Below are 26,678 nucleotides of genomic sequence, written 5' to 3' on the forward strand. Positions count from 1 at the left end.
CCAATAAATTGGTAAAATGGGGCTAGGAAAAATGTTAGGGTCACCATCAGGCATCAGGCGTAAGACGAAGTCCGGCATACGATCGGCTCGAATCCAATCACGCAGATGACGACGCTGCTTCACCGACAGCTGCAACTTCGTACTTGTGCATCGATGAATATTGCCTCCAGCTTTTGGACCTTCGCTGTCACACCAGTGAAGGTACGAATTTGTACTTGCTAAGTTCGAGGCCATAGTGAGACTTGATTTGTAAAAATAAAACGCATCTACTTACGCATCGAAATTCTTCGTATCTTGGACTATTGACTGTAGAAAATTATTGCTTAAAAAACGATCGAGTTGTTGATCGGAATGTACGAAACTAATAATTTAACAATACTGATTTCTAACTATAACGACCACTCTACTACGTATTCCACGTTGATATTCGTTATTACTGTTGCTTAGAAAGCGATTTAATGTGAAAGAAGATTATTACGTTTCGTTCCGGAGAAAAAAAAAAGATATATATTGCAACATGAGAAATCTATTGCCTGACAATTTATTGACTATTACTACTATCGATGAAAGAAAATACTAAAAGCAATGCTTCGCAAATGTATTAATCGGTTAATTTATGAGATCACTAATAACCTGAATCACTTTATCTTTGTAATAAAGAGACAATGAACTTATTCACTGATATGAAATAATCTGCGTAGCTATTTATTCAATTTTATACCCAATAAATTCTTCGAACAAATATATAAGCAGAATTTACGAGAAAGGAAGCAAAAGTTGAAACATCAACAGATAAAATACGATGTACGATGTACAATCGCGCATAAGCGCGAAAGCTATTTCGTTTATTGCTAATATAAATACCTTTCTTTTACAAAGTCGAATTTGCACAGTAATTTCTCGCATAACACGCATAAAAAATATCGGCCAACCGAGCGACGGAATATTGCTAAAAAGATACTAACGAGTCCAGATCGACGATGCGTGAGCGAATTGAAATAAATGGATAACGAACGTTTTTCCTTGTCGCTGTCCAATTATAACGATTATCATTTCGTTCGCAACCATCACTTTTTTCTTTTAATCAATCAAGTATCGTGTTCCTTGTACACTATACCAATGTACATATATTGTACATATACACCGTGTATTGTGAACATATAACTTCGGTTACATAAAAGTAGACATACTGCCGAATAACTTCGTATTCATTTCTACAATACGAGAACTTTGAAGTTTGGCAAGAATTCTATTCCTGTAACCAATCGAATAATCGATCTTCCAATTCCAAACTTTGTCATGTTTAACAACCACATTGAACGAAGACGACACACCAATTTCACTAATAATTAGGAGGACAATCTTCGTGTAGGTGTCTGCTCACATTGTTTCTGTTCTTGTTCCTGTTCTTGCTCTTGTACTTGTTTCTGCTGCTGTTGCTGTTGCTGCTGTTGTTGTTGTTGTTGTTGTTGTTGCTGTTGCTGCTGCTGTGTATAAAATCCAAAAGGACGAGTATTTTCGGATGTGGATGAAAAACACGCTGTTGTACTTGACGCTGCCATGGATTTTGGCGAAAGTACGGATGTACCAACGGCTCGTTGCAATGATTTATGTTGAGTTACACTCGAGATTGTTTGATGAGATCGTAGTGGAACGAGGAGAGGACGTTGAACTTTTTTCGCATGGTGATGTCCACTCGGTATACGATAACTTTGATGCCCTGGACCACTTGGTTTCAATCTAGGTCGACCTGGACCACGACGAATTGCTGCAGTTCCACCTCTATTGGATAAAGGACCTAAAGAACCAACAGAGCCTAGAGGCCCTACAGTACCAGGACCATCACCGTCAGTTGATCCGATACACCCTTGTGCTCCTATAACAATAATCGATTTGCAAATATTTATGAAGCATCACGAGGTATTTTACATGTTTTCTTATAATATCAACAAATAATATTGATCACTTGGAAAAAAATAAATAAATAGGTTTATGTAAATTCTTTAAATACTATCGAGATTATATTGTGATAATTTGTAGGACTGCTACGTCAGTTTTCTGGAAAGTAGCTCCTTCAAAATATTAGACTACAGATCGATTTATTCACCGAAAAGAAACATTGTAGAACCATTCGGATCGTGCCAAAGCATCTTTTCTCAGCATTCGTAAGGTCCGGAGAGACAAGATATAGTCTGGAATAAAAAGAAAAGATTAAGAAATATAGTGAAGATAGGGGAAGGCGGGTGGAGCGACACGGTCGAAGGTCAGTAGCCGCACGAGGACATACGAGGAACGTGTCTCGGCTACCTTCTCCTTCTCTACTTTTCTTTCTGTATAGTCCTTTCTTCCTTATTCCCATCCAAATCCTTACACATTCCATGGCACGTCCCAATCCCATTCAAATTGTCCTCTTCTACATGGAGGACTCTAAAGTAGGCACTCGACGATGGGAAAGAGAAAAAAATTGAAGAATCCGTAAATTTTCGATGAAAGCACGGCTCAATGTTATTCTTTGTCCGGATTATGTTAAATCGATTTAATAGAACGATTTATTATTTGAGGGGAAAAAGTAACTACGATATTCGTTTTATCAACGATCTAGCTATGAAAAATTAACAACGGAATAGTTACTATCGGATTAAACAAAGGGAATGAAAAAAAAGATGGGAAAAAAGCTTGATCACTGATTGAACGCAGTTAAGATTCCACGGGATAATACTGGAAGGATAGGATAAGGAAGGGTTGAGTCAGCCGGACCGGCGGCATTCCGTGAATCTTCACGTTCCATTCGCTTTCAACTATGTTGAATCCACCGGCAGCTTCTTTGTGTCCTTCGTTCTATATCTCGCTACGCGAGGATTTCACCCACACATGCTTACATCGAAGTCTCTTGGTCCTCTCGTACCAATATAAAGAGATTAATAGACAACAAAATTAGACACCGTCTAGTGTGTCTAATCAAATTTAGCAACTAATTACTCATTGAATTAGTCTTGTACTTTTTATTTTTTGTTTGTTTTATTTTTGTATGTAAAAGTTAAATCATTATAAAATCCTCTTCTTCATAGATTTATACTTACACATGTTTACTTCGTTACCAGGTATAGAAAAATAATAAAATCGAAGTATAGAATAATACGATACGGTACGATATGGCACGGTACGGTACGATACGATACGGTATGGTACGAGTTGGCGACAAAACGCGACGGAATAATTCGCAAATCCAATAGCTTTTTCACATTTATTTGCATCACGAAAATACATTTCAATACGAAGGGTTTCATAAATGAAGTAGTCACGATAAGGATGTTCGTGATAACTATTAGAACTTTGAACGCGTCTCAATCGTTGATTCAGTTTCTTTTAAAACTTATTTTCTTTTGTAATATAAAAATTAACATTAAAATATTTATTTCAATAGCAATTAATATAACTGTCAATCAAAAGCAATTTAAATGATTGGTCAAGTCTAGAATAGTATATTTAAAAGTTAAAGATAGTTAGATAAATAAAAAAAAAAGATAGATAGATAAAGAGAAATTGGGAAAAATGTAAGCAAGTTCCTAAGAAGAGCATCGATCACAGCTGTCGCCTTCGCTCCGCACCTGCTATTGTCCGTTCGCCTTCCAGTCAACGACAAGTGAGAAACCGACCCCTTTCCTTTTCGTGTATGTAGCACGAGCATACGCGCAGCATACCGAATCAACTTCGGTCCACATGTCGTTACGTGAGATATTTACCCGTCTTGTTCCTCCTTCGAGTCCTCCGCTCATAACACGATGCACCGAGAACAAAGTCTGCTGACAAATAAGATTGCGTTGATCTCGAGTGCATCAACATGTGCTTAGACATCATCATCCATCCAATCCCTCTCGCAATAATGCGATGATCTTTTTCATTTAAGCATTTCTTATATTTGTTTTTTATTTAATTTTCCTTATTTTTTCTCCTTATATCATTAAAAACTTCTCCTTGATTTTTTAAATTTAATTTTATCGTTATTCATTTGTTACATTACTATTTAAAATTTTATTTCAAACAAGTTTATTCTATCTCCTCTGTAAAAATATGGATCTAGTTAAGTATTTAAATGGAGCAAGAGAAAAATACAATCATAGGAATGAGTCATGACACTTTCTCCATAGGGGTAAGAGGAAAATGGACCGACTTTGAGAGGGTACTTTCGGATTTTGCCCTATCGCAAAACTCTAAGCGTTCCCCTTGGCACTTGTGCGCACATGTGCTCGCGAGGGAATTTCGTTGATCCACACTTCTATTGAAGGGATATACGCGAATACGGGCCCATGGGCGTATTTCGTCTGTGCATTGCAAAATCCCACGAGAACCTGACCAAGTGTGGAAATAAAGGAAGAGAGAAAAAGAGATGAAAGAGAAATAGAGAAAGAAACAGAAAGAAAGAGATAGAGAGACAGGGAGAGGGAACGAGAAGGAGAAAGGAAGAGGGGGGAAAGAGAGAGAGAGACAGATAAAAAAAGTATAAAAGAAAAGGGGACTTAAGCAAAGGGACTGATAGAGTATAAAAGAGTCAGCCAGGGATTAACCCTACATTGAAACGAGGGTGCGTTGTCACGAAAAACGATTTTCACGAAACTATGATTTTATCAAGTGTGTTAAATTGTGTAAATTTATATGATTATAATTAAAAATTTCGTTAATTACGATATAAATTATCATTTTATGATTTTAAAAAATACATTAATGTCAATGAGCATTTAAAAATAATTAACTATTCTCTTTCTCTAGAACAAATAAAATCTTACCATGCTGCAAAGATTGATCGGCCTGAGAAGATAAACTAGCGGTAGTTGTTGAAGATGATTGAGACAAAGTGCTTGCAGATTTCGATGAGGATTGAATCATGAAAAGACCTCTGCCTTTTCCGCCAACTGGTCCACCTCTTCGAGAACCCCGTGGTCTTCCCCTTTTACTAGTACCACGAACACTTGGTCGTATTCGTCCGCTAACGTTTCCACTCATAACAAAATTGTGATCAAGATGTGCAGATTTAGCCGATTCTCCAAACTGATTACCAGAAGATTGTCTCGAATCAATGTTCGATCCTATCACAGGACTGTCCACATCGACGACTAATCCTTCATTGCTTGTTTCATCCTGTACATTGCAAATTCATTTGGTATATAAACGAGAAGTAGATATTTATTTTAAATTAATTTTGTTATACGAACCTCTGACTTGATTGGACTAGCAGGAACACTGTGATCTTCGGGAATATCGACTTGATGATTATTCTGATAATGTGTTTGTATCGAATTTGTCATTTGTTTGCTGTCATTCAAATTAACTTGTGAATTATCACCAACTTTATCGCCGTTGGCATCCATTAAGCATTGTTTCTTCGAATCATCCTGCGAAATCAATGACTTTTAAGCAAAATCATTAGGATAAGGACGTAATAAAGATAGCGCATAATTGCACATAGAAAGGACAAATAAAGGAGAAGATATATACATAAAAGCGATGAAAGAGAAAGAAAATATAATGGGAAAGAAGTACGGGTGATAATAATATAAGGGTGTCTGTCTCACCTTGACCGGAAGCGCGGTTAACTTCCTCTTCCGGTCCTTCTCCTTGTGGTGCAGGTTCGACTCAAGGCGAGTCTCGTCCACGTGCGGCTTTCTCTCTTCGCTCCGTTGGCTATCTGAAATATACGGATACAAACTTATACGTAAATATGTACCACATTCCGTTACCTCTCTTATTATTATTCGTTATTAAAGCATTAGCATAACCTAACGAGCATAATACTATTGTGAACACCCTTTCATCCGATTTATCCGTTCATTATTTTTCGTTCAACGATCCACGATACATAATGTAGGATACATTTCTATTCATGTATATGCAAAGTGTCCAAAAGGGTTGGGACCAAACTTATACTACGTATTACTGAAGACAAATAAAAAAAAATGTTTGTATAAAAAGTGAATTACAGAAGTATTCGTACCTGTTCCCACTGTAAATGTTAAATAATTGATATTTACTTGTAATGCAAACTTCTAAAATTCTTATACAAATAAGTCTATTTTAGAATTATTAAACTTTCAAATTGATATAAATTTTCTTGCAGAACATTTTATAGTTAGAAAAATATAATTTTACTAAAAAAAATTTGTGTCTACGTAAGATATAATAAAAATACAATTAATATTTTTGTAAAAAATACTTAGTTGATCTTTCCTTATATATTATAATACTTTTGAGATGACTGGGCATATCTTGTGAGACCAATTTTCTTATCAGTTATGCAAAATTTGATTTCTCTTATAATAAAGTACTCTTTTGCTATAAAATTTATATCAATTTAAAAATTTAATAATCCTAAAATTTGTTTCTATGTATAAGAATATGGAAATATTGATTGTTTTAAATTGATAATGGGAGTACGAATTTTCCTGTTACTCTCTATATATGTATCTATGTATAACGATAACGAAAAATCAATGATAATGAATATTAAAGCAAAAGCAAAAATACAAAACTTTTCATTATACACTTACATTTCGCTTCAATCTCTTCATCATCCAGTAAAAGTGAAACCACCTCCTTTGGCTTCAGAGTATCTGGCTTAAAGTTCCCTCCACTTATTACCATACGTTGTATCTTTAAGAAAACGTACGTTAGAAAAATATATATACAAACAGTACAATATCAATCCATTAACCTATTAAACACACCTCACTCTTTTCACGTGCCCTTTGTAATATCCTTTCTTCAATAGTTCCTTTACAAATTAATCGATAAACAGTAACTTGCTTAGTTTGTCCTAATCTGTGAGCACGATCCATAGCTTGTTGATCTACTGTTGGATTCCAATCACTGTCATAAAATATTACCTGTAATATTATATTGTGTTAATAGAAACTTAAAAAAAAATTATTTAAAATAATTGCATACCGTATCTGCAGCAGTAAGATTAATTCCAAGACCACCGGCTCTAGTACTCAAAAGAAAAACGAATATGTCTGCTCTGAAAAAATAAACGTAAAACATTGCTTTTGCTTCGAATTTAAAATATTTCCGATTATAAAAATTATTTTTGACCTACCTTTTTTGAAAATCTGCAACCATATCACGACGATCCGAAATTTTGGAAGAACCATCTAATCGCATGAACGTATGCTTCCTATGATACATGTATTCCTACAAAATTAGTTTTATGAATTTATTATAATTTAGATTAATTAAAGATATCAAAATGAAATGTTCATACTACCTCTAACAGATCAATCATCTTTGTCATTTGAGAATATATAAGAACGCGGTGGCCTTGTTCTTTTAATCGTCTAAGAAGGCTATCAAGAACAGAAAGCTTTCCTGCATCTGTTACTAAAGTTTGTTTGTCTAAAACATATTATACATTATGTGAGAATGTTTATTTGAAAGTTTATATATATATAACTTACACATAAACAAATATCTTTAATATATATATACATACCTGGTACAATAATATTAGACCATCCATTTATTGGATTACATGCAGATAATCCACCAAGTGGCTCATATGAGAATGTAGAAGTTCTGTGTTTTACACGCATATTTAAATTATCTTGTGATTCAGAAAGAGAAATTGCTCTTTCATAACCAAACCAAAGTAAAGTTTGGCCAAACGGTCCACCACAATCTTCGTGCCTTCTCCATGCACATGCAGCAGAACTATTGCTAACATACAACTTACGAGGATTAGCTTGAACCTATAACATAAATACATATAATAAAAATAAGATATTTTATAATCAATATACGCTGACAATATATATATCAGAAATACATATATCTAACCTTGGGATAATTGTCATGGACAAAAGCAGGGATAGTTGTTTGCTGACAAAATCTAAAAATTGAAGGACGAGGAAGATGAGGATGTTCAGGTAACAATGTTAATTTTATCTCTTCTCCTTGTTCTGTTTTTGTAGAAGATACTCCCTTCTATGATCAAATAACAGTGATAAAATTACAATACATATTTTTTAGTTTAACAATCCTTAAACTAGCATTATTTAAATATACCTACTTTTAACATTTGAATAGCAGTTTTTTTACTACTACGTAATATTCTATGAGCAACTGTTTCTGGCATTGAATGAATAGTATGCGTAGTATGTGTATATAAACCTTCTCCTTCAAGTATTTTTTCCGTAAAAATAATATCACTAATCGTTTGCGATGATGTTTCAATTTTTCTAGGTAATAATAACATTTGTTCTTTAGGTACTAAAGGTCTATCATCTACATACCAATCATTCCAGTATCGTATCATTCTCATCTTTTTTTCCATAATCATTGTAAGACATAATCTATTTATCAACATATTGTAATAAAGTAATCAATATATTTGTTACTAACATATTAACAAAAATTGTTACTAGTATAAACTGAAAAATAACATACCTAAATAAAATACCAGTTATAAATATTTTATTTAATTCCATTGGAGATAAATTAATAAATCTGCTGAACGAGAAAATATTTCCGTGTAAACCGTTTTGATTTTCCCCATGAAGTGCTTTGTGAATATATGCGGTAGCAAATATAAACAATTTATTATACAATAAATGATTTTTTGATGGTAAAGCAAGATGTAACAGTCCTTCTGTATACAATAATGCTGGCATTTCAAAAGACTGTGTATTCATAAAAAACGGAGATTTAGCATCTCTGCGTTCAAAAAGTTCAGGGTGATTACAGACCTAACACATATTTTAATAAAATTTTAGTTTAATTTTCATGATATAAGCTGTTCACAAGCCAAAACGATTAACTCAACTTTTAGAATTTATTAAAATTCTATTATCAAAAAGCACTTAACCAATACTTAACTTTTTATATTTAATACTATTTCTAACAAGATTAGATTTTGTGTATACCTATTTCGACCAAAATGTATCTTTAGAATGAGCTGAAGGAAAATAATATCACTGAATTAATTTAACAACTATTGTACGAAAAGTCAAAAAAAAAAAATGACTTGTGAAGAAATAATTAAGCTTAGAAAATAATTTACAGTTAAAATTTGAAGTTTTTTTTATATCACTTGGTAGAAATAGTGTTAAAATAAATTTAAAATACGTATAATATGTCACTATAGTAGCATAGTGCTGTTCAAATTGATACTTTAATGAAAAGTACTATAGTAGCGTACCGTTCAAACTGATGCTTTCTACGGAAGCCACTATAGTAGCGTACTGTTCAAACTTGTGCTTTCCACGAAGCCACTGTAGTGGCGTACAGAGCTTAAAAGATTAATAATTAGGCTTAACACTACTAAATGAGAGTAATTTTTACGGCTGTTCAGTAATAAATAATTTGACAATGTATATTATTGTATCAATTCTTCTACTTTTTGTTTTGTGGAGTTAATCAATTTAGCAAATAAATCACTCGTATATACTCATTTTTCAGTGTACCTACTTTACGGAATTGCATGACTAGATTCATTAAATTGGAAGTAAAATTTTTATCATTTGGAGTTGTATCACCGCCACCAACTGTGTAATGAAGTAAATCCTCAATACGAATTTTTTTCTTCAATGCTGTATAAATCAGAAATAATATATCAATATAAAATGGATTTACACGAAATAATATAAAAATTAAACATACCTGAATAAAGTAATTTCTGACGAGTCGTTAGCGGGCAATATACCATTACTTCTATTTTATCAGATAACTCATTTTCAACATCCTTTTTAATTCTTCGTAACATAAAAGGCTTTAAGATCATGTGTAATCTCGATAAATGCTCTGATTAATAAAAATGTAGGAAGAAACTATTTATTAAGCATCGACTACAAATGTTAATCTTTAAAAATAATTTTATATTAAGATAACGACTTACTTTCATCAATTCCAGTTTTATTTTCAGCATGACTTTCGATGTCTTTAGAAAACCATTCATTAAACTCGTCATGAGAATCAAATAAAGTTGGCATTATAAAATGTAATAAAGCCCATAATTCAGCCATACTATTTTGTATAGGTGTACCACTTAACAATAATCTATTACGACAACTAAAACCAAGTAATAATTTCCACCTCATGCTGCAAAAAAAGTACACACAATGTATTAAATTGTTAAGTTTCATCCATTTTTCTTATACTTTTTAAACTTCTATAACTCACTATACCATACCTGCTAGTGCTTTTTATTGCTTGTGCTTCATCTAGAATCATATACTGCCATTTTATTCTATTAAAATACTTATAATCAGTAATAACCAATTGATAACTTGTAATTACTACATGAAATGATGCTTCTTTTGTATGTAAATCCTTAGTATCCCAAAACTGTCTTAAAATTTTACGTTCTTGTGGATTTCCCCAATATGGTACTACTTTAAAAACTGGTACGAATCTTGCCATTTCTTGTTGCCAATTATGCAAAGTAGAAGCCGGTGAAATAATCAGAAATGGACCCCATACAGCTGTAAATTATTATTTTTAATTTATTTACATATGAGAAAAAATGTACAATTCTTAACTTTTATTTTATATATACTCACAATATCTTTCGGCAACGTGACACAAAAAAGCTATAGATTGAACAGTTTTACCTAATCCCATTTCATCAGCCAGAATTCCACTGATTCCCTACAAAAGAAATTTTTTAATAATTTAACCTCTTAACTGCAGTACATCCATGATCAGGTTAAAAAGGATTGGGCTTAGACTGTCGCTCTGTCTGATTCCACTTATTATCGGGATCTACTTCCCGATAGAAGATCTTCTTCCAGAAGAAGAAACAAAGAGATAAGAAAAGAATGTGAGACCCAAGACGTGGTAAGGTGGATAAGAAGGAGGAGAAGAAAGTGGTGAGACCATGTAGACAGAATGGACAGCAGTAGGCTGCCGAAAGTGGCAAAAACAGGAAAAATAGGGACAACGAGACCACCTGGAAGACCTCTAAAACGGTAGCATGAAAACTGGACATCATCGTTATAGGAACAACAAACGCCCTGAAAAGAACTATATAGCTAAAATATAATAGGACGTAATCCTAATAAGAAGAAGAAGAAGAACTGCAGTACACTGCTGTAGTAACTTTCACGCGTGTCATTTTCGTAAACAATACGCTTCTATAGTGCCTTTCACGGATATCATCATTCTAGATGATTTAGTTCTAATTTTTTCCCCACACAACATTTCATAACAATATCAAATTTCGTAAATTATTAAATATAAGCATTTATACACAAATATATATTTTTTTCATATTCTACACTATAACTATTTTAAAATAACTTTTTAGTGAAAAATATCCCCAGACACAAATTAAAGTGCTACATTAATTACGCGCAATCCACATCTAAATAATTATTTACAAATGTTTGAGATATAGATCAAGAATTTAAAAAAAAAAAAATGTTACGACAATATTTGTAAATCTTAACATGAAACAAACCTGATCGTATAAATTGGCTAACCAATTCATTCCCTTCAATTGATAACCTTTAAGATTTCCTTTAAAAATAGTAGGTTGAGGATGCTCTAAATTTTCAGGTGTATCACTAAGCCGTAATTCTTGGGATGCAGCTGCTGTATCAAATTGTTTTGTTCTAGCTTTTTCATAATCAAATGCCTCAGTAGCATTTTTCTTTGCTTTTTGTTTCATAACTTCACTGTATTTTTAAATTTAAAGAAAATTAATAGATTAAATATATTTCTGTTTTTTAAATAATTATTAAATGACATACCTATCATAATCATCTATTCCGATAAGTCTAGGGTTTTTCTCTTCATCTAATTGATTTAAAATTCTAAGTTGTTCTTCTGGAGAAGCTTTTCCTAATTTCCTTGACATAAAGTGAGCATAAAGTTCAGTTTGGGTAATAAGAAAATTTAATTTTCTTTGTTGACGCTTAGCCTGTTGCAAAATAAATATTATTAATCATTTCATATTAAGAGTAAACTAATTAATTATATTTATATATCACCTCTATAAGTTCAACATCCATTTTACGTTGTTCTTCTGCTTCTTTTTCTAATCTTCTTCTAGTTTCACGTTCAACTCGGTCATATCGTTTCCAATAAGATTGCATTTCCCTTGTCAACCTTTTTGCTCTCCAAATAGTTTCTTTCATATTTTTTTGAGACTGTAAAATTGTTCTACATAAGATAACAATATAAAAATAGCAATGTATAATAACAAGATAAATTATATTTTACCTGCATTGCTTTTTGTCTCCAATGTTTCATGCAATGTTGAGCTACTTTTTTACAACTTATTAACATTTCTTTATGATTATTAATTTTTGCTCTTTGAACTTTTCCAAGTTCTTTTTTGGACATCATAACCCAAATTTTTCTTCTTCTAATTGCCATTACCTCGGGACTTTTATTATTATGCTTTTTTCGACCTCGTGGACGAGGCTGATGTCGCATTATTGCTTCCAAATCTGCTTCGTCTAATTCTTCCTCTTTAGGTATTGTACGATCCCATTCTTCATCCATATAGTCACCTTCCTAAACAATTTATAAATTATTATAGAATAAATAATTTAATAGAAGCTAGAACAATATTAATTAGCGGATTGTGCATACATGATAATTTTCAGATTGTCTATGTCGAGGAATCTTTTCTTTCTTTATTTTCATAACTTTCTTCTCTGGTTTCTTATCTTTCTTCTTTTTGTTGCCAACTATTAACTTTTGATGTTCTAAAAATCTATCATAACTGGACAATAGACCGGCACTATAATATTGATATTGTATATTCTGAAATAAAGTAAATCACTTCACTGTCATCATTCAGTATATTATAATATTACTCATTTCAAATCTTACTTCAGGTTTTTGATAAAAACGTCCTTGATATTTTTTACGCAATATATGATATTTAAGCATTTCTTGAAAATCTTCTTCGGTGACAGGACCATCTGTATCAGAACCAGATGCTGAACTTTCTGAATCGCTTAACAATATATCTTGCAACCACCTTCTTTCTTCGCCCACATTTGACATATTATACAGTCTTAATTTATTGATCCGTTCTTCTATAAATAGTTTTTAAGTCCAACATCAAATATTATAATTGTAAATTAATATATTAATTTTTAAAATTAAGAATACCTTCTTTCCGTGTCAATACATCGTCAAGATAAGCATCTGATCCGTCAGAAGAATCAGAAGACATTGATTTGTCATCTTCGCTACAATAAAATAATAGAATAATAAATATAACATTCTTATATTAGGCACAGATTGAAGAAATATAATAATACCTAGCATGCTCTTGAAACAAATCATCAATTTGTCTTAAGAATGGCTGAACATTCAAGCTACGTTCTAATCTTTGCAAATGCAAGGGAGCAGCCATTTCAGCTTCTAGCCTCATTATACCCGTTGTATCTGTCATTACCAATTCGTATAAAATCCAACGTTCTATGATAATAATACAACTTATTAGAGATAATGAAATATTAATATTTCATACATTTCTTTCATAAAACTAAAACTATATGTGAATACATTTAGAAATAAATTGACTTTGTTAAATAAATACATATATGAAATGTTGCTAACTATTTAAATAACACTAAATAATTATATTTCTGAATTTCTTTAGAAGCAATATATATAGAAAAAGTAGCGAGGTAATATAAATATTTTATCTAATTTGTATGCACATATAATTTTCTGTACAAACTCTATATAAATCTTTGTTGTTATTTAGCATTTAAATATATATAATATAAGTACTATTGATTATTCTGCATCATAGCATTTTTGGTAGCCATAAAAAATATAGATAAGTTGTAGATTCATGTAGCAAAATAAGATTTCTTTTTCCGTTTTGCTTTAAGAGAAACAACAATACGTTTACCCCTTACTGTATTGCCACAACGTTACACGTATTTTAGTAATTTCCTGTAATGGACAGAACATATTAAAAGCGTACAGTTTACGCACATGAGATCGTATATCGCTAATTTCATTATATAAGGCGAATGACATGACGAATCGCATAGATGCGGTTATAATTTTGCGAAATATTCGATAGTTTTGGATCACCTTCTGTTTGGTTAGAAGAGCTTCGTTTATTTCACACGTAATATAGAATCAACAGCAAGGTAATGATTCCCCTTCTTCACATTAAAATTGGATATATTGGTTGAAGGGAAATGCATAATAGAAAGAAGCCTACAGAACGCAGACATTTGCCGTGCCATAAAACCAGGGCAGGGATAGGGCATATTGTTAGCCACCATTTTTGTTTTCAGTAGATGGCGCTAATTTAATCGACATGTCGGTGATCCTTGGCCATGGACAAGCTGTAATACAGATTTGGTAAAAATGCCAGATAAGCTTTTACCAAAGTTACATTTTTTATCATTTATCATACACTTTCATATGAAAGTCGATGGTTGTATACGATATCGACAATATATAATGCTTCTTCATTAAATATACTATAACTTCACTAAGAAACGATCTTTCGAGAAACGTGTGGTATACCTTACCGACCTCTATAGCCATCTTTTTTATACTTGAGCGGCAATACTCTACATTATCATATTTCAACACCTATTTTCCTTGATCAACGTTACAAGTTTTATTGACCTTTATTCATAATATGATTAAAACATATTAGACATATTTTTTTTTTAATATTGTCTCATTTTTATCGAGCTTTCATTATATAATCATTATCATTTCATTCCAAACTTTCTATAAATTGAATTTCGCGCCAATTTAGTACTACGTATGTTCTACTATGTTAAATAAATTTCCCTAATCTTATGAGATAAAAAATTATATGTCTTTCCTCATACTTCATATAATAAAATAATAATAATTAATAAAATAAATAATATATATACATATATATACATATATATACATATATATTGTATCAAGTAATGGAAAATGAATTAATCTTCCAATAGGAAGAAAGCATTTCAATCATATGGTGCAGTACCGAAGTCGAAAAATAATTAAAGAAAAGTTGTAATATTTTTATATACAATATTCAATTTCAAAATAAATAATAATAAAATACATTATTATTTTTCGATTAGTTTATTATTATACTTGAATATCAAGATGGAAACATAGCGTTAATTATAACGTTAACCGGATGTACGCGTCTGTCATCGAGGCTAAAGATTGGGTGTAGCTTCGTTTTCCGTTGTGAGAACCCCGTTTTGTTTCCGTTGTTACAACGAACCGTCTTGCAACAGACGCCGATCATTACTTCTTCCAGTGATTTCTATATAGTTGCATCGTAAGATCAAATTGAGATCCGTGTTAGAAAATAATAGTTCATTCCATTAATATTCAGGTAAGTTAATAAATATTTATTTTTTGTTAAACATTTAATATTACAAATTAATAAAATAGACGATTCGTATTAATTATTTCGACCTTATGCTCGCCAATATATATTACAGCTATTACTAGTCTTACCTATTTCTGTGTATTGCCATTTCCGATAATTTATCTATTACTAATCGTAGAAATATATTTTTTGTTAAATATTGTTACGATTTTTTGGGTTAGGATTGAAATTTAATTTCTTAATTATTTTGTATTTTATCAAGTAATGCGTGAAAAAATTTTTCTTTTTATTTTTATTTATTAATTTTATTTTTATTTTTATTTTTTATTTTTTATTGTTTTATTATCGTAGATGTTTCCTTCATGGCAATGATGTAATAAATTTAATTCTAAGACGCAATTAATGTTCTGTTTACTCTTTCTGGAATCTTCGTACATTTGATCATTTGTAAACCATTTTAGTATGATTCTTTTTATGTATACTTAAGATATCGCTTGTATCTGTATGTTACATAGAGATACATATGTGTATATCAATTCTAGTATCGAAGAAAGAGAAACGAGATATGTACCGTTACGTTGAAAGTACTACTACTACTGCGTATGTTAACTTGATTGACGGTACTTGCGTTCTCCCGCCTAATCTTTTTTTCATCGACCAATTTAAACAATATATCAAACAAGAGTGTCTAAATAAACAATGATCAAGCATCTAAGTACTTAAACATTATTTACTTTTATACTCGATAAAAATATTTGCTCATCAATATGCTGAGAGGAATGAGATATACATAATTAAATAGCACATACATAACATGTTTATTTGCAAACTGATATAAAATTATTTTATACGTATATATTTGTATCATCGTATATAAATTGCTTTGTGAATAACTTTTCTGTAGTGTCTGTACTTCTTTAGTGTAAGAAGTTTGTGCTTGTGTAAAGCAAACTGGACTATGTTTGTTAAGTGAGAGACCTGTTCGACAAATTCAGTAAGGTAGGATACTGAAATAAGAAATTGGGGTGCTTAATTTTTAAAAGCATCATATGAAAATAACAGTTTGCACTTCTCAGTTAGAACTGAACAAAATAATTAAAAGGAAAAAGATATTTTTACAGTCTTTGTATTGTCATATGAATAAATAGCAGGTTTTTAAAGAAGCCTGTTATGTATGGTGTTTTTATATTTTCCTTTAAGAATGAGCACCCGAGTATTCGTTGGTGGATTAACATACCGGGTGAGAGAGCGCGACCTTGAGAAGTTCTTCCGGAAATATGGTAGAATCAAGGAGGTCGCTATGAAGAATGGATTTGCCTTTGTGGTAAGTCTAATGAGGTACAATTGTTTTTTTTACAGTATGGTAGGGACAAGAGTCTATGTTGGAGGACTTCCATACGGTACCAGGGAAAGAGACCTTGAGAGATTTTTCAGAGGCTACGGTCGTTTCCGGGATGTCCTAATCAAGAACGGTTACGGTTTTGTTGTAAGTACACACATCAAGTAAAACATAGAAATTCTTGCACTTTGTTGCTCAGTTTGGTCCAAATAACAAAATTTGTGTTAAAATTTATTATTTTTTTTGTATGTGATGTTTAATTAAAATATTTCATTTTGTTTGTCTTTATTTATAATATTTAACATTTCAAATATACTATGTTTACTTTTGTCTATATATAACAATTAAGTGGAATTTATTTTCGTCAAAGCATATTTATTTTATTGTATTGTTTTTATTTATTTATTTTGTTGTTGTTATTACGAATTTATATAATTTTCTGGACCAAAAAGAGTCTAATGTGTTAAGTTATAATTATAACTCAGTTGTCTGAGTTGAGACCTGACCTGAGTCCCGAGCACTGCACTATGGCTGTTTAGTGGAGTGGAAGACTTTTCGTCGATTATTCTGCAAAGAGTTTGTAAGTTATGGATAAAAAGGAGAAGTTAAAAATAAGCTCAACTTTTACAAATTTCTATACTAGTAATTTCAAATTTGAAGTATTCTAATAGCTAGAATTTGAATTTGAACACTATAGAATTATATTTATAAAATACGGATGTAAATAATCTCGTTTATTAATTTCAAATAAGAACTATATTGCAAGTATTTAATTTCACTAAATTATGCAATCTTGAAATAAGAGGATACGTTGTATTAGTCATTATCAGTAAATATAACCTGTTCACAGGAATTTGACGACTACAGGGATGCTGACGATGCTGTTTATGAACTAAATGGAAAAGAGCTATTAGGAGAAAGGTAATAGACTCATCATAGTCATTTTTTTATGAATGTATTTAAAAACAAGCACGATGAATTTAAATCAATTATAATTTAGAGATGAAGGTGACAATTTGCACGAGTGAATTGTTTTTTAATATAATTTTGTTCTCTAACATAATTTTTGAAGCTCTTATATTTGAAAACTTTTTAAGACTAATTATTATATAAATAATACAGTTTAAATATTCTTTAAACATTTTTAAATTGTTAAACTATTAATCATTGATTTATTACATTCTTATTAAATTTATCATAATCAATATTATTTAAATTATATATATACATCTTATTATATTTCTGATAATATATATATAACTACACCATTAGTAGTATTTTGAAAGCGATACATTTGTATATTTAAATTTTTAGTAGTCACCAATATTTTTAATAATACTTCTTTAAAAATTACTCTATATGTAATAGAGTATGAACTTGATCATATAAAATTAGTACATTCTTATGCTAATGTTGTAGTTCCAAGATAGATGAATTCATGTTAAGAAGCAATGGCATTAAATGATAAAAATGAAATTAATTTGAAAATTTCCTTAATAATTAAATTAAGATTTTATATAGAAATAATTTATGCTATTGCTTCTGCATAATGCTAAATCTAGATATATAATTGTAATTTTGTCTCATTGGACGATTTTTTGCTTGTAAGCTTACGTCTTCAGTAAACGGCGTCTGTCCTCCAACTTATTAATTGGATTTATTCCATAATAAGAGTGCATCTTAAAAGCCGATGTGTTTGCCGCCATTTTGAAAAACTTCCATCAATTCCCCGATTATAAAGTTCTTCCTACATGCATCAGCCTTTGAGTAATGCATATCGCATGATTTGATAGAACAGACGAAACATAGATTAAGACGTTAGATATGCTTTTTCATAATTTCTTTGTGATCCTGAGAAACAAAAAAATGGTGTTTAAAAAAAGTTCGAGGACTTGAGAATAGAGTTATGGTCAATGGATCACGATTAATTACGAGAAAGCCTTTCATAATTAAAAAATAAAGAATTTAGATCGGCCGTAAGTTGTATTAGAAGAAAAAGCAGTTAGATTATAGGGGGACGAAGAGAAGCGTGAAAGGGGACAGCGCCTCAGAGACTGGACGATAGAGAAAGAAAAGGGAAAGGTGGATTATAATTGAACGGATTTCGAAAGAAGGCTGAGGAATGGAAAGAAAAGGAAAGAAGGAAGGAAGGAAGGAAGCAGCCTTAGAGTAAGAATTAGTTGAGGACTTAGGCGGGGTTTTGTTGGGTGTGTTTCAGAGTGGCGGTGGAGATAGCACGGGGTGTTTCAGGGAGGCGAGGCGACCGTGGCTACGGACGCTCACGCTCCTGGAGAGACAAGTAAGCATATCCAATGTGTCTTGTTACAGAATTACTGTAGAGAGGGCCCGGGGGACACCTAGGGGTAGTGACCAGTGGCGCTATGGTGACTCCCGTGGTGGTTATGGGGACTCGAGGCGATCTGCGTAAGACACGCTATCCTTTTTTTTATTTTATCAGAGCGATCATAATCCCCTCCTCCCCTGCAGGCAGTCAACTCAAAATGTGCGAAATCTCTTGAGAAGCCTTCAAGCTTTGACTTTTGAATACATTGCAATTTTTTCCTTGTATATATTTATATACGTATATATATAACAAATCTTTCTTTTATTTTTTCATTTTTTTCACTGACTAACAATACGAACGATTTCGCACATCGCCCGTACAGGGAAGAACGTAACCTTGGATATGATAAGCTCGAATTTAGAGAGCATAGAGACAAATAATGACGCGTTATTACTTAAAGTTACATTTTTGCTTATTACAAAAAAAAAATAATATTCTTTTTAAATTTAAAAAAAAAAGTTCGTTTAATCAATAACTTCAACTTTTTTAAATCGGTTGTCTTGGATTTGACTGCTCTCCCGAGTACGTCGAATAATCGCTTTGATGCTAGTGTGCACACGTAATATAGCATAATGCCTAGTGATATCCTCTCAGACATTATGTTTATTGCTCTTAGATAAAGAAGAGAATTAGAGAGCGTGGGAGAGTAAGAAAGGGTAAGAATGATAATATGAATGAATGAGAAAAGTAAAGTAAAATAAAATAAAATAACGACAAATTGACAGATAACGAACGATCAAGTTGGACATAAGGTTGAGAAAAAAATGAGAGGTAGTGTTGTGTGTTTATGCATGATGTATTTATGTATGATGTATGTGTATGTATGCGTGTATGTATGAATGTATGGATGAATGTATAAATGTGGTTTATTTGTGTGAAGCGAACGAGATAAGAAAAAGAATGTGTAAGACAGAGATGGATGAAAGAATATAATTGGCGACTAATAGATGTGTGGTATTGTGTTTGTTACAGCCGAGACGATATGCGGCACGACAGGTACGCTATTGCTGCATTTTGAGTAGATTTGATTCGATTGGAACAGGTGATTGATTGTGTGCCTGAGCAATGAGTGCCAATATGTAGTTATTTGCTGAAGGTTTTAACATCGATCCGTTATTTCTGTTCACATAAGATCCCTTTTTGCAGAGATAGTGTGAACAGAAACACGAGGACTGCATCTAGCTACAAGCAATCATTGCCCAGGTACATACATCCAATGTTACGCTCTAAAGATACATCTTTATTTATTCAATTTTTATTGTAATATTGCATTATTCGTCATTCTTGCGTTTTTCGTTAAATTTTTCGCTATATTAACGTAAAGTCAGGTCCAAGACAAACCTGCTTATTTTAAAAGAGTCATGCAGATAATACTAATTTATTTTCCTTTTTTAGATATGGACCACCAACACGCACTGAATATCGTCTCACCGTTGAGAATCTGTCAAGTCGTGTCAGTTGGCAGGTAAGCTATAAATTTACAATTTTTATATTTATAAATACTTCAATGTGAGTTTGATTGCTACTCGAGGTTCCAGATAGAGCAGTGCACCTGATGTATTCATTATATCATAACACAAGGCTCTGTATTTTGTATCCCGAGTCGAACCAAACTTACTTTCTGCATTTAGTATTAATATTTTATTGCTTTTCTTTTATCGCTTTTAAGTTCGATTACACATGAAAGAACTCTCTCTCGTATTCAAAGATGTACATTTTGATCAAGTAAGTCTATGGCATTCAAAATGAAATCATTTAGATATGGATGAACATTTCAACACAAGATACACGAGGCCCATACATTAATAAAAATAAAAATACACGCAAAAGTTACATCAAGCAAAGGTATATGAGGGAACTGCAAGAAAAGGAAAAAGAAGATTATTTTCCATGACGAGGAACATCATTATGTAGATATGATTGATAGAAGAACATGCATTTTACAAATAGAGAAACACTTTTAGAAGATAATATAACTCACGCATCGTAGATGTTCTGTGCTTTCTTTGCACGAAGAAACAAGGCTAAGGAAAACCAAATGAAGAAGAAGACACTCGTATATGTTGCCAAGGGCGCAGTATGCAAAGTGTGCAAGCGATGTGGGAAATACCAGGACGCATTCAAGATGTTACAAAACTATAAACCAGGACAAATTTTATTCAAGGAAATCTTGGGAGAGGAGCAAAAGACAAATCATTTTGCGTATTTATATATGGACCAAGTCTTACTTGATCAATTTACATTATATAAAATATACGTCATTGTTACACTTTCCGGATGATTGGTTTTTACTGAAAAAAAAAAAGAAAAATTTCTCGATCGGTCACAGTCGGTTTTTGATAACTCTTGGACGTTACTTTTTCAATTTATTATTTTATTTACGTTCGGCCAACAGTTGAGAAAAACAATAAAATTGATCTTCTTTCCGAAGAGCCATATCCTCTTCGCCGAGGAGGGGCGACCGGTAGGGCCAATAGACTGATGTGCGATGATAGAGATGACGATGGGCCCGCCTTGAGGTCAAGTGACACCAGATTGGTTTCTGAGGTGTGTCCCGGGTGAGAGAGAGAGCCGCGAGAGGCACTGGGTACACCTACTACCTATCTACCACCTACTACTACTTACGCACAGTGATACGTGGTGAAACCCAGTGATACGCCCCAGTGATAGATTCTCTAACATACTTCGATCCTTTCATCATAACCACTGGGGGAGCGTCCGTTCGTCCGTCTGCAAGCACGAATATGCCTTTGACCTACTTCTATACATTGGAAATAACTGTTTTACTCTTCAATATTTACTTATTACTATCTTTATCATCGACGAGTCATGATTTTATCCTATATTACAAAACCGACATTATTACTTATTACTACTATTACCACCACCAACAACAACATTACTACTACTACTACTACTACTCCCATCCAACATCATCATCGTCATCACCATTACCACTGGTACTACTCTTCTACGACTGTTACTACTACTGGTACGGCACCAATCTAGCCATCTAGTAAGTCAGGCAGCGGCCACCCATGAGGGCATACATGCGGGCCGAAACCCGAACCAACCGCGACTGCGCCACACAGATCCGTTCGACCCAACCAAGCGCCCTGCGTCTGGCCTTTCTCTCTGTCCGTAAGCAAGGTGGTGCCTGGGCCCAAGGTAAATGCGTCACCTTAAACGAGTGTAATCTTCTTAGATATATATCTACTATATCTATATACACTTACACATGATAATGATTATTATTCATATACATTGTCTTATTAACTTTTTTTTACTGTGCACCATAGTTCAGTACCGCTATCGGTATATATCATGTATATGCATATATATTTATATATATAAGAATATACACATTTATGCATATCTACATAGATGTATCCATTGATAGTTTTTGGAATTTGGAGCCCTGCACACGCAAAAGAAACAGGAGACTATAGTTATGACATTACTGTGCTCGAAATTAGGCATCCATTCGTTATAGAATAAAAACCGTGTTCACTACATTCATTTCTCTCTGTCTCTCTCTCTCTGTCTCTCTCTCTCTCTCTATTTGTTTTTTTTCTTTTCTTGATAGTATATATTTAAACATTCCTAATAATCGTATAATATACATATATATACATATACATATATATATATATTATACGTTAGTTTTGTTCTTCAAATTCTGAATCAATTGTGTTAAATTTTCTTCAAAAGTTTTCACTTGAAATCTAAAAATAAATATCAACTTTTCTTTATGCAAGACAATTTAACTACAGACGTTTTTTTTTAAATATAAATAAGAACAGAAAATTTCAGAAAGAAAAATATCATAGACGAATCTCAAAATGGAGGAAGGATTGGTAATATTCTCTCATTACATTGCTCCGTCTTCCATTTGTTGTACGAAGAGGTATGATGTCATTGAAAAATAGAAGCGACCAAGGATCCAAGGATACACAAGGACCTTTAGTAAGAAACAATGAAAATTTACCGGTGTTTATGAGCAAGAGTTATTTACAGCATTAAGCCGTACCTGGTTCCCACATATGAACAAGCACATATATCGATGAGTTACCTGATAAGAAGATTCTACTAATATTTTCTATGAATATCTCTAAAGAAACAACTACAGGAATTACGAATTGATGAAAGAGGGAAGTTTTTCAATGGACGAAAGCGCTGCCATCATGTAACATTCACCAAGAGAATATTAATGAAGGTTGACCTTTTCAAAAGAACGATACTTGGAACTTCAGAGTCTACGTTTGGATGATGTTCATCAATGTAACAAGATTACTTCCACGGTGTTCATAATTGTCTTTTCGTCATGAAAAATTATTTTTTATTTTGCGATATAACATAGACTTATCAGCGATCGCTGGTGCAGTGGACTTGGTTTTTAAGACGTTTTTTTTTTTAATATTTTTTTGTAATAGTTCTAAAGATTCATTTTCATATTTTTAGCGTATTTTATTGCTTTTAATAATTTCCTAAAGCAGTATTTCATAAATAAACAATAGTGATGCTTTATCTTAAAATTTTGATTTGTGCATTTCACAGATCCGTTTTTATTTTTTTCTAGTAGATATAGATTCTGCATCATATTTATCATAAGAAAGAAAAACTACAGTAATTTATCATTGTATATGATCAAATGTGAGCCACTTTACAGAAATTGCAATAGAGTATATATAGCACAAAAATAAAAAATTTCTTCTTAGAAAGATATAGAAATTTTTTCTGTAAAGTGGAGAGTTTATTTATAAACTAAATGATAATGAAATGTATAAAGCATTGAATTGCATAAAAAGAAAGGTTGGATCAAATGTAGATACTAAATTCGAGCACGTGATATTTAACATTATTCTATATGTGAAGATACAGATAGATGGTAGGTTGTGATATATTATTTTATTTCCTTTAGGATTATATTTAGGTTGCCTTTATAAACGGAAAGATCTCTAATAGGATCATAATGTAAGAGTGCACAGGATACAGTTTAATCTTTGCGATAAATCAACCTAGGAACACATTCTAGTAAAGTTTAATCGCAATTATTATATTTGTAAATTTTGCACTGGTTTAAATTATTACGATATATTAATTATATTTTTTTATGTAACGCTTAGGATTTGAAGGATTACATGCGACAAGCTGGAGAAGTGACCTACGCAGATGCACATAAGCAACGTAGAAATGAAGGGTAATGTTACGAATTCTGTGTGCTTATGATTATACTTTCAATTCTTATTTTAAACCATGAATCAAACTACTAAAATGTATATTTTTATTACAGAGTTGTAGAATTTGCAACATATTCGGACCTGAAAAACGCTATAGATAAACTAGATGATACAGAATTAAACGGACGTAGAATCAGGCTTATTGAAGACAAGAGACGTGGTCGTCGTTCAAGATCTTCAAGTTCAAGATCCAGATCTCGGTCGCGCTCCCGATCTCGTCGTCGCTCCCGCTCCCGCTCAAGGTATAATCGTCGTTCTCGAACCCGATCAAGGTACTGTCGGGGGCGATTTAAGTCTCCTAATTATTTTGGTTTTGGTTTTATTTATTATTCTTTACATATTACATATATTTTTGCCATCACATTATAATCCTAATGAATTATAACATGTATATATAATTTCTATTCTTTATTTAATTTGAATCTATTTATATTCTGCATAATATAGGTATATTTTTTTGTTTATATATAAGCCACCCATCTGCCAAATCAATCATCACCTTAAAGTAAAAAGTAGAGGAAGTTAAACAAAATTATATACATTCTATCATTTATTTTTTAATGGTCTTATTAATTTTGATCATATAATGGTATTAAAACTAGAAGCTTATTTTGAATATAAGTTAAGCATCTATCAGATATTTTGATACTAAAATTTTGAAAAATTCTAAAAGTAAAATTAATTGCTTTGGCCTCTAAATAGCTCATATACAAATAATAATCCAAGAAATGGCATTTAATTTTTTGTCACATTAACATGTATTGTGTATCAAGTATCTTTCTTAATTAGACTTATTTTAATTTTTGCTTATCAGGAGCCGCAGAAGCTCTCGTAGTCGCAGCCGACGCAGCAGTCGTTCAAAGTCAAGAGCACATTCAAAATCTAAATCAAAATCCAAATCCAAGTCCCCTGAACGTAGTCGCTCACGCTCAAAGTCAAAGTGAGTATCATATTAATTATTTCTTGTTGACATCTAGCTTTGGTATTTAAATTTTTGTCAAATCTAATCGTGTCGTGTCATTCGTTCATAGTTATCTTTGGTTATTTGTTTCATTTCTTGCGTACTAGTCAATAACTTCATATACCCATTTTGATATTGGCAGTGCTTTGGGCTGGGTACATGCCTTGAGCTCTCATGCTTGTTCACATAATGCGCATCAATCATCATGCGCAAGCTTGGAGAAAGAGTTTCTTTGTATTCCATTAAGTTTTTCTTTTCTTTATTTGAACTATAATTTTACAGATCAAGAGACCGCTCAAAGTCGAAATCTAAGTCAAAGTCCAAATCCAGATCTCGTTCTAGGTCCAAGGCTGAGAGGTCAAAATCCAGGTCGCAGTCCAAATCAAAAGCCAAGTCTCCCTCAAAGTGAGTCCTTCTCGCGAAATTGAATTTTGCATTTCCGTGTCTTAATTGTGTAATCTTATGAGCTAAATCAATGGACTAAAAATATGACATAGAAATGCAAATAATTCAATTATTAGATGTTGTGTAGTAGCGCAAGAAATAAAAATGTTGTGTTTTAATTAAATTTGTTGATTAAGTATTGTTTCAAAGTAAAATACTTTTAGTTTATTTATTTTTAATTATTTTATTTTATAGGGATAGATCCAGCCGCGAACGATCAAGAGGTGACAGATCCCGATCTCGATCAGGAAGCAAACATAGCAAAAGTCACAGTCCCTCTCATTCGCCTATGAATGGAGATAAATCACCAGAAAACAACAAGCAAAAAGCTGACTGAATGACGAGTAAAGATTTTTAAATGGACTTCATGTCAATTTTTCTTTAATTTTCTTTTTCTTTCCTTTATTTTCTCTTTTTTTCTTTTTTAATTTCTATTGATTCATATTCAAGAAGCCGATTTGATTTCATTAATAGAGAATACACAGACTTTTCATGGTGTTTAATCATCGTGCACGACGAAAAAAATGTGTCTTATACATTTTTCGACAAAAAAGAAACTAAATGCATTAGCATTGTCTGCCTACATAGTTGGCTTGAAAATAATGTTATATTTAATTAAACCAATTTAGCCTCATTGGTTCTGTTACTTATAAATTACAAGGAAACATTTTATAAGCCATAAGTATGTAGGAAGTTAAGGTTTCTTTGTACTTTAAACGGTCTCTACACATTTTGGATGTATCACCGTATACATAACATAGGGAACCCCTTATAATGGCTTTTTGTATATATTCTTAAGAGTTACTTTACACTAAGAAGATAATAATATGACGTGTATTAAATTTTAGAAATAAGAAACATCGGATTTATCAATAAAGCACTTGTGTCAATCGATTTTTTTAAATATTCTCGCAAGTGTTCCCTTATGTTTCTTCAACTTTGAATGTAGTTTGGTTTCAATGTGAGAAAACTAAATAAAATAATATTCTTTTATTCTGTCAATGTATTCTATTTGTATCCTCTATTAG

General features: G+C 32.0%; 2 protein-coding genes across 17 annotated transcripts; one reads left to right on the forward strand and one right to left on the reverse strand.

The window, feature by feature from the left end:
* Positions 1-798: 798 nt before the first annotated feature.
* LOC122516349 (chromatin-remodeling ATPase INO80) lies at positions 799-14,510 on the reverse strand. 4 transcript variants are annotated; one of them, XM_043634081.1, is made up of 29 exons: positions 14,387-14,510; positions 14,056-14,315; positions 13,744-13,911; positions 13,266-13,425; positions 13,114-13,193; positions 12,829-13,037; positions 12,586-12,759; positions 12,211-12,507; positions 11,979-12,137; positions 11,739-11,908; positions 11,447-11,663; positions 10,548-10,635; positions 10,178-10,469; positions 9,884-10,086; positions 9,649-9,789; positions 9,457-9,578; positions 8,437-8,735; positions 8,060-8,342; positions 7,828-7,974; positions 7,484-7,739; positions 7,259-7,386; positions 7,091-7,185; positions 6,940-7,012; positions 6,720-6,878; positions 6,543-6,645; positions 5,571-5,683; positions 5,211-5,390; positions 4,785-5,136; positions 799-1,876 (listed from the first exon to the last, which is right to left on the reverse strand). In XM_043634081.1, exons 4-29 carry the CDS (start codon positions 13,397-13,399, stop codon positions 1,350-1,352), a joined length of 5,001 nt encoding a protein of 1,666 aa, XP_043490016.1. In that variant the 5' UTR covers positions 13,400-13,425; positions 13,744-13,911; positions 14,056-14,315; positions 14,387-14,510; the 3' UTR covers positions 799-1,349. The 4 variants fall into 4 exon arrangements, with proteins under 4 accessions (XP_043490016.1, XP_043490017.1, XP_043490019.1 ...); XM_043634082.1 differs by adding an exon at positions 2,108-2,192 and having other exon boundaries at positions 1,759-1,876; positions 14,056-14,510; XM_043634084.1 differs by lacking the exon at positions 799-1,876 and adding an exon at positions 3,231-3,800 and having other exon boundaries at positions 14,056-14,510.
* Positions 14,511-15,162: 652 nt separating this feature from the next.
* Positions 15,163-26,652, forward strand: LOC122516989 (serine-arginine protein 55). Of its 13 annotated transcripts, none has more exons than XM_043635248.1 (12): positions 15,163-15,325; positions 16,523-16,646; positions 17,512-17,582; positions 18,880-18,960; positions 19,978-20,001; positions 20,152-20,208; positions 20,401-20,470; positions 24,132-24,205; positions 24,299-24,517; positions 25,060-25,185; positions 25,489-25,611; positions 25,846-26,652. In XM_043635248.1, the coding sequence occupies exons 2-12, from the start codon at positions 16,524-16,526 to the stop codon at positions 25,985-25,987; spliced, it is 1,110 nt and encodes a 369-aa protein (XP_043491183.1). In that variant the 5' UTR covers positions 15,163-15,325; position 16,523; the 3' UTR covers positions 25,988-26,652. The 13 variants fall into 13 exon arrangements, with proteins under 13 accessions (XP_043491183.1, XP_043491181.1, XP_043491187.1 ...); XM_043635246.1 differs by lacking the exon at positions 18,880-18,960 and adding an exon at positions 18,990-19,085 and having other exon boundaries at positions 15,165-15,325; XM_043635252.1 differs by lacking the exons at positions 16,523-16,646; positions 18,880-18,960 and adding exons at positions 16,682-16,808; positions 18,990-19,085 and having other exon boundaries at positions 15,166-15,325; positions 25,549-25,611.
* Positions 26,653-26,678: the final 26 nt, after the last annotated feature.

The sequence above is a fragment of the Polistes fuscatus genome, unplaced genomic scaffold (genome assembly GCF_010416935.1).
Source record: "Polistes fuscatus isolate 324 unplaced genomic scaffold, CU_Pfus_HIC Scaffold2, whole genome shotgun sequence".
In the NCBI taxonomy this organism is placed as follows: domain Eukaryota; kingdom Metazoa; phylum Arthropoda; class Insecta; order Hymenoptera; family Vespidae; genus Polistes; species Polistes fuscatus.

Bases quoted from the DNA above. Each gene is read 5' to 3' on its own strand.
- LOC122516989 (XM_043635245.1), top strand. From the start codon at position 16,683: ATGGTAGGGACAAGAGTCTATGTTGGAGGACTTCCATACGGTACCAGG. The intron at 25,186-25,488 runs GTGAGTATCATA...ATAATTTTACAG, and splicing joins CGCTCACGCTCAAAGTCAAA to ATCAAGAGACCGCTCAAAGT. The intron at 25,612-25,845 runs GTGAGTCCTTCT...TTTATTTTATAG, and splicing joins AAAGCCAAGTCTCCCTCAAA to GGATAGATCCAGCCGCGAAC.
- LOC122516349 (XM_043634081.1), bottom strand. From the start codon at position 13,399: ATGACAGATACAACGGGTATAATGAGGCTAGAAGCTGAAATGGCTGCT. The intron at 10,636-11,446 runs GTTTGTTTCATG...TTTCTTTTGTAG, and splicing joins TAGCCAATTTATACGATCAG to GGAATCAGTGGAATTCTGGC. The intron at 7,975-8,059 runs GTAGGTATATTT...ATTTGATCATAG, and splicing joins CTGCTATTCAAATGTTAAAA to AAGGGAGTATCTTCTACAAA.